We start from the raw sequence: 8,585 nt of genomic DNA, 5'->3' as shown, positions 1-8,585 counted from the left end.
ATTTGAAGGCCCCAAATTTGTTTAAATTATTGTTATTAATTTTATTATATATGAATATAATTTATATAAATAAAATTATTATTATGTATTTTTTATTATTATTACAAATCATATCTAAAGACAGGTTTTGGACTTTTGGTAATTATTTGTATAAAAAAATTTACAGTCCTCCATAAAGCACGATATAAATATTGAATTATATGAAGTTATTTAAAGAAATTAGTATTAAACTAATGAGACGACTATGTGAATGAAAATTAAAGAATTCCAAGTGAAGCAAGAAGAAGTCGTAAGGCAGACGAGCTATAGTATTTCGATCATTTCAATTTTCAACCAAATATAGGAATTGGAGAATATTAAATCTTCATATGCAAGGAAGCATGAGGCATGAAGCTATAGCATATAATATCATAATCAACTGCTCATTTCGTTTTAAATTTGGATTCTATAAATTTCATATATACAAATAAAAGCATCTGCCGTCATAGAATTTCCTTTTTAATTAACATTGAACATCTCTCAAATCATCCAAATACCAATTTTACCTTCTCAATTTTGGCATTCTCACCCAAATCACTTGATTTAAAAGTCAATATTCACTAAAATCTATATTTAGTAAATTTTTTGTACAATGAATAGTTAATTCTTATAATGGAATCAAGAATTGTGTTACATGATAAAGGACTGCAACATACTGCAGTTGCATCTATATTAATCAAAAGACCAAAAATTTATCAATTTGGGTGACATTAATTTCATCACCATGGTTAGCTTGCGAATTCATTTTGCAGTGTTCATCGTGTTCCTCCTCTTCAACTTTGAACACTCCCTGTACAAATAACTCCACATCAATTTCCTTATTCCCTTTTAAAATACTCAACTCCTCATCAAGTGGCGCTGGAATAAACGGTGGCCTTGGAAGTTGCACAATCAAATCCCAGTCTACGGATCTGAAGAAATCGTGACCTTTGATTTCATCCACAGAGATCCTCTGCTTCGGATCCTTTTCGAGTAACTTGTTTATCAAGTTTCTCAATGGCGTCGCCTCACCTACTAAATCTGGCGCCTTGGAGAGTATACGATAATATGTTTCCTTTCGATTTGAGCCCCTAAACGGCGTCGTTCCGTACAGCATCTCGTACAATACTACTCCTAAACACCACCAGTCTACCGAGAAGTCATGGCCGTTACCTAAAATGATCTCCGGCGACAAATACTCCTCGGTTCCGACGAATGAATTTGATTTCTCGATCGGATCGAATTCGAGAGTAGCGAGTCGAGCTGAGTGAATAGAATCGTCTGGAGAGATTTCCGAGTTGCGAAATTTGTTGAAGCGAGAGAACCGGTTCTTCTTTTTGCTCTTCGACGCGGTTTGTACCGATAGTTTAGCTGTTTCTATTTGCGGGGCTTCTGGAGTAGATTTGTGTGGAAGTTTTGTAGAGAGATCGAAATCGATTAGCATTATATGACCATTCTCTTGAATCATCACGTTTTCTGGCTTCAAATCTCTGTATACAATCCCTGATCCATGTAGATGCTCCAATGCCAGCACTAACTCCGCCGCGTAGAATCTGATGAATAAAACAACAGTTTAATTACTATTGTTTAGGAAAAAAAAATTCACAATCTGATGAATAAAACAACAGTAGTGCAATGTGCAGATAAACAGAATGAGTGATTGATTACCTTACGGTATCGTCTGAGAACATTTTTTCAGTTTGTTTTTTCCGGAGAGAATTGAGATCACCACCAGAACAGTAATCAATGGCATATCCAACAATCTTATCCGTCGATACAACTCCTTTGAGTTTAGGCAGAAGCGGATGCTGAAATGAATTGAGTACGTCACGCTCGAGGTAAATTCTTCTGTATTCGCTGTTGGTACTGCCTTTGTTCTTCTCAATGGAAGCTCTCAAAATAGTTTTGAGAGCAAGCAACTCACCGTCTTCTGTCTGAACCAAAAACACCACTCCTTTAGCTCCGCGGCCAAGGGCGGAAATTACCTTCAAACTCCGCAATTGTATCGACGCAATCTCTGGCTTTCCAAGGTTGTTCATAGCGGAAGGTAACGACCGCAACATGATTGATGCACAAATCCTGATATGCTAAACTTTTCTTATAAAATACTATGGTTTAAAATGTTGATTGGAGAATCTTTGTGAGTTGGGAAGACTCGATTTAGTTTCTCGAGCAACATACATAACTTGTTAGTCTACTGCGGGCTTTTATAGGGTGAGACTTTTGAGGTATTAACAAATAGTAAAGAATTAAAAGATGTCCCCTCTCTTTTTCCTTGCGGGAGAAGATTGGGAGTGGGACTGATTTTTCTATTTCAAATTCATTTGATATTCTTTGACTCCATCTAATCCATACCTTTTTCGTTATTTTTTAATTGTTATGTTGTATTTTAAGAATCAATACAATTAAAATTAAATTAAATTATATTTATTTAATATTTTAAAATTAAAATTAAAATAATAAAAAATTATACAAAATAAGTATTATAAATTGTTGTAATTTCTAAAAAGACAATTATGACAACTTTAAAAAAAACAGAGAAAGTATTAACTAAGTTGTTCAGATTTCTTTCATAATTTAAAACAAATGAATTATTTAAAGTTCAAGAGAATTGTTAGAACTTTTTTTTTTTATATTTGATTTTTCACTACTTTATATTTTCTAATATAATAGTTTAAAAATTGAAAGAATAATGTAATAGAAAGTAATTTTTAATTTATGTTTTAAAATATTTTTATTTAGGAGTGTGTTAAACTTCAACAATTCACTTAATATGGACTAGAAGAAATAATTAGTTTTGATAAAATATAACATCTTATATAATTTAATATTAAAATATTTATTTTATTTTTTAATACAGTAATTTATAATTAGATGAATCATTTAAATTACAGATTATATATTCTTTTTATTATACCAATGTCAAAAGGGAATTATTATTTTAATGTAATTGAAAAAGTTGAGGTAATGGATGTGTTCGCTATGGTCAAAGACTTCGGGCGCACGTTCGAATACGGTGTGGTTTTCTAGAAGCTCATGTCACGGACTTTTCTGACCCTTGACTAAATGGCTGTCTTGCATAAATAACTTATTTTTAAGGGTTCTTACGTAAATGTATTATTGATAAAAAAAAAATTAATAAAACAATCATATGAATATATCAATATATACAAATAGTATATAATCGGGTGTATATATTAAGTATTGAACCTTAAAATTAAGTTCTTGTTTTCACCAAAGATAGGAAGAGAATTTGTTGTTAAAAATCTTATAGAAATTCTAAGATTTACAATGTAAAAGTATGAAAAACACTTACCAAGACTTGATAGAGTTGAAGAAAGCTTTTGGGAGCTATTGGCGTTGACCAAAGAGTGAAAAGTGATAAAAGAAATTCAAAATAAATTTTTATAAAATCTGAAAAAACTAATATATGTCTGAAATACAGTGATATACGGATTGTATACACGGCCTATAGACGTTCTATGTCCCGTGGATTGCTTCCATTAAATTTACGGAAGGATTTCAAGCCTGTTTGATTCCACGAGCAGGAACCCGATTCGTAAAAGCTTTCACAGACGATAGTTTCCAGTTCGTGAAACTTGGAACAAAATTCTCATTTTGGAACATCTCTAGTAAAATGTTCATAACTTAATACTCTGGACTTGAATTTACAAAAGATTGGTGGTGTTGAAAAGAAGACTCGTATACCTTTAATTTAATAGGTCATGGGACACCTAACGCTTCATATTCTAAAAGATATAATTGTTTGAAGTTAACTCTTGCACGATTTCATGGAAAAACTCAGTGAATAGGAAAGGCTTTAAACTCAGCTTAGTGCTATAGGTCTCTAATCCACTTCCAATACACTTCCTATACTTAGGAATGAACCTTAACATTCTTTAACAACAAGGAATCTTATACACGGACAAAATACGATTTAGACTTTAGGTTAGAAATTTTTAGGGTATTACAAAGTGAGTATATATATATATATATATATAACAAAACTTTTGTAAGAATATGAAGAAAAAAAATTAAACGTCTTCATTTCATTTGACAAATTTGTTTCATAAAATATTGTTTCTTATAAAAATTTAAGGGCAAACTACATAAATTCCACTAGTTTATGTCCTAATTACTAAGATTTCCGATACTTTCAAATATTACTTCCTCTAGTATATTTCGTGCGTAGGATACATGAGTCTAAATCTGTGAGATACATGTATCTGCCAAATTTTAAAACTGAGATACATATTTATTTGTTTAAATTAATTGATTGGAACTGATTTTCTCAATTAGAGTAGTAATTGAGGATTTTCAAAATACATGGACAACTAATTCTAAAAATTTAAATTAATTAAATTCCTTAATATAAGGCGGAAATCAAGGAGTGTATCTATGTTTAATTAACTTCATTTTACTATTCTTTAAAATAATAAATTCATTAATATTATTAATAAAAGACAAAAGTATGTATATTTTGGTCATGTAATTTGATTAATTTCACTTTATTACTCTTAAAATAATAAATTCATTAATATTATTAATAAAAGACAAAAGTATGTATATTTTGGTCATGTAATTTGATTAATTTCACTTTATTACTATTAAAATAATAAATTCATTAATTTGATGTATCTATTATCAATATATAATGTATCTCTAAACACTTAGATACATGAGTATCATACAAATACATTCATATGTATCATAGAAGTATCTAGTATTAATTTCATGTATTTGTTATATGTATCTAGTATTAATTACATGTATTTATTTATATGATCTAATATTATTTCATGTATCTTTTATATGTATCAAGTATCAGTTTCATACGTTATATCCAAAAACATTTACCTCAGATAAATACGAAAATAACATAACAAATATATATGATACTATTAAGATGCATGATAGAAGACAGATACATAAGACAAGACTCAGATAGATGATAGAATAAATTTTGTCAAATATGATTTGAGGCCAAAAACATATATTTTTAATCATTAGTTGCCTTATATTTATTATTTGCATTTACCCTTTTTGAGCATGAATTTGATGAATTGTGCTAAATAGTATATTTTATTTGTAAGAGTAAATTGGTGTAAAGTTAAAAAGATTTGAAGCTAAAATAAATTAAAGATGAAAGATTATAGAAGGAAATCAAGTACACTTAATAGATTAAATTGAATATTATATTAATATATATATATATATTCAAACGTTTGCAGAAATCAAAGGAGTCAATTGACTGTTCACTACCTCACTATCACGTGGCAGCAGATGAAGAGATGCACAAAATTGTTGAGTCGGCAACAGTTTCACGCGTACAACTAGGAAACCAACTCCTTTTGGTTTTGATTTCCCAATTTGTTTTGGATTCAATTATTTTATTTTGGATTTTCTATATTTATAAATAGCCTATGAGAATAATTATTATGGGGAGGTACTTTGTAAGAAAACGTTATCAATATTTTTTAGAGTTCTTTTATTCTCCTTCTTTTCTTAGACATTAGTAGCTAACGACACTTGTTCTGGGGCTGCGGATAATTGTTGAACATCAATTATTTTGAATTAATGTTGGTTATCGCTTAAATTAATTTTGTATTCTTGTTTTAGTATTTTATGCTTGATCACCATAGCGATAAATATTTTGTCTATTCTTTGACTCGGGAGACAAAGAGGTAGACAGACCAAAGAATACACAAAGCTTGATCTTTCTTGCATATCACTTGATTAGATTCATTTTTAGGATTGACACCCGGACGAATACCAAGCTTGGTTAAGAAACAAGATGAAATTTAAATGCGCGCCAATTAGGATTGTCTATTCCCGCTCAACGATGTAGTTAGACAACTAATTGGAGTAGGCGATTAGAGGTCGAGAGACCATGATCAATCAACCCTGTAAATCAATAATTTGATAACCGTAGTTAATTCATGCATGAGATGTGATACATAAAACCCTATGCATGCTGCAACTCTGGAATTTTCCAACCACAGTAAGTAATCTTATTATTTAATTCATGCATTTTTTTCTTTACAAATAAAAGTCAAACACTTTAGGCTCTCTTAAATAAATAATTAGACTAGTATAATTTAGTAAATAGTTAATTGACAAGTCTTTTGGGTTCGATAATCCGGCTCTTTTAGGGCCACTATATTACTTGCTCGACCACGTACACTTGCGTGTGCATTTGGAAGCAACCAGTTTTTGGAGCACTGCCGGGGACTTAGAAATTAACTATTCTTCTAGGTTATACTTTTTCTTTTAATTTATTTATTTATTTATTTATTTTGATACATATATTTTTTTCTACTAATTAATACTCTTCTTGGGATGGACTCTTCGCAAGAAATAGTGGAGAATGATGACTATTCATGTGTGGTAAGACCTTATCCTTATTGCAAAGGAGCTCACTTTTGGCAACAATGTCAATATATTCCCGAGGGAGAATTGTGTGCACCATCTCTATCTTGTAAATTTTGTGGTAGTTTGTGGTTCGGTTGTACCTTGTGTTGTTATCCTACTCCAAAATCCTCTCATGATGATTCTAACAGTCTTTGTTCCTTTGATAGTATGGATTCTTGCAGGAAATTAATAGAGGAATATGGAGAGCGCTTATGGAGAATTATGTCTGGGATAACATGCGTTGTAGATAGAAAAATAAAACACATTCAAGATGTTGATATGTTTTTCTTGCATACTCAGAACTTAAGCAATGAATTGAATGCAATGTTGTTGCGTTTGATGCTTAACAATCCAATTATGAGTTTTGTGATACTGAAAAAGGCACTAAGAATTCAAATTGAGGATCTAAAATGGGAGGAGATACAATGCAATCATACTTTTCTTGAAGATGCCACGTTTGATGTAATGTTTTTGAGTTCATGAGGTATTTAACTAATAATGTTAAATTATTTTCAAACGATTATTGGAGTTGAGTTTAAATTATGTTTTTAAAGTTATTTTTGCATTATGAGTTTTAATTTTTCTTGAGTAAGTCTTCCGCTGAGTAATGAGCCAGGCCAAGGATTCGCTTGGGAACCAACAATGATTTTCGAGTGCCAGTTACGTGTAGGGTGTAGACTCGGGGTGTGACAAACTTGGTATCAGAGCACAAAGTTCAAGTTTCCTAGGGTGTCTATGAAGCCGTGTCAGTAGGGTCTTGTTTATGGTTGTGAGGCCCCCACTTCTATAAACGAGGGACTACAAACATTTAAGAAAAGTTTCCCTTCTTTCATACTCTTAATCGTGCAATAGAACTATGTCATAGAGACTTATTCTAACTCGTGTGTTCGCATATCCATTCGACTACCCCTCATACTAAAGGTGGTTGAAAAATAAAGTCGGTTCTTTATCGATGAGTTGCTCTTAGCGAAAACCTTGAGGAAGTTATGAGACTGTAGAGGGGCTTGAGAGGAGCCTATGAGTGAGTTAATTATTGAGTTCGAAAGAATGTACTCACATTCATATGAATCATGCGTTTGAGCTGAAATCGAGATGTACTCTCTTCTGTAAACCTTATTCAGGTGAGACCCTTAAGAGAAAGTGTGTTTAGAGCTTGGGTAATAATTTCCCCCTAAAAGATAGTATGAATTACGAGATTATGAACAGTAGTAGTAAACAGTGCCCTTAAGTCAAGAGAAAAGCATGCAGAGGTAGAGAAATCTATGAAAGAGAGATAGTGATGGGGGAGATTATGTTATTGAAATCAGTTATAAGTGATGGGTTCCTTTATGAGTAGAATAAAGAATAATAATATTGTAGTGAGTTCTTGATAGATGGAAGAGGAATAATTACTAGTCAAGATGAGATAGAGTATACTTTTAACCAGAATAGGGTTGATGTCGATGTGCCATCGTATTAGAGGAGACTAAATACATGTGTTGAATAAGAGAGCAGAGTATTCATGATGTGATAGACTCAAGCTAGGCTTATGATTTTTGAAAGGAAAACCCCATGGTATTCAGAGGATGATAGAACTATTTGAGAGGTAATGCGCAGTAAGTGAGTAAATAGTATTTAAGTTGTGAAATGGAAGTTGAAAGTAATCTGTAGATAGGTAGACGGAGAGCTAAATATTTCTTTCTTGTCATGAGATCTTAATCGGTGAGTTTTTCTTGACTTTTCTGGTAGTCGCAAGTAGTATAAGGTGTGAGCAATCATATTGATATCCGGGTTTAGTACTAGACACTAAGCTTGAATTTGAGATGAGTGTCGTGATAAAAAGATGGCAACATGAGGGTGTTGGTGTTAGTTATGAGATATGATCTAGTAGGTTTGACCTGAGATAGGTGAGGAATTAAAGTGTTACTTTGCAATGAAAATATGGTACTATGACCCATAGAGGAGAGAAATGAAGGTAGAGAAATAAAAGGTACTCCCGAGGTGGTATGCGGCTAGACGAGGTCCCAATTAAGGTTAAGAGAAACATCTTAGAAAGAGGTCTCAGTACCTGCTCATGGAAAATTTGATAGTCGTGAGATAAACTTTTCCCGAGTGTTAGAGTAAAAGGGGATATAGACCAGTTCAGAGATGATGAAATAGGTCCATAACTTTCAAGT

At 31.8% G+C, this 8,585-nt stretch overlaps 1 protein-coding gene across 1 annotated transcript; it reads right to left on the bottom strand.

Annotated features, from left to right (window-relative positions):
• Positions 1-591: 591 nt before the first annotated feature.
• On the bottom strand, positions 592-2,239 carry LOC102580814 (serine/threonine-protein kinase OXI1). The gene is made up of 2 exons (XM_006361261.2): positions 1,687-2,239; positions 592-1,571 (listed from the first exon to the last, which is right to left on the bottom strand). Exons 1-2 carry the CDS (start codon positions 2,079-2,081, stop codon positions 716-718), a joined length of 1,251 nt encoding a protein of 416 aa, XP_006361323.1. The 5' UTR covers positions 2,082-2,239; the 3' UTR covers positions 592-715.
• Between the last annotated feature and the right edge of the window lie 6,346 nt (positions 2,240-8,585).

The sequence above is a fragment of the Solanum tuberosum genome, unplaced genomic scaffold, assembly GCF_000226075.1.
Source record: "Solanum tuberosum cultivar DM 1-3 516 R44 unplaced genomic scaffold, SolTub_3.0 scf00326, whole genome shotgun sequence".
Taxonomy (NCBI): Eukaryota; Viridiplantae; Streptophyta; class Magnoliopsida; order Solanales; family Solanaceae; genus Solanum; species Solanum tuberosum.
This window is presented reverse-complemented; position numbering and strand designations above follow the sequence as displayed.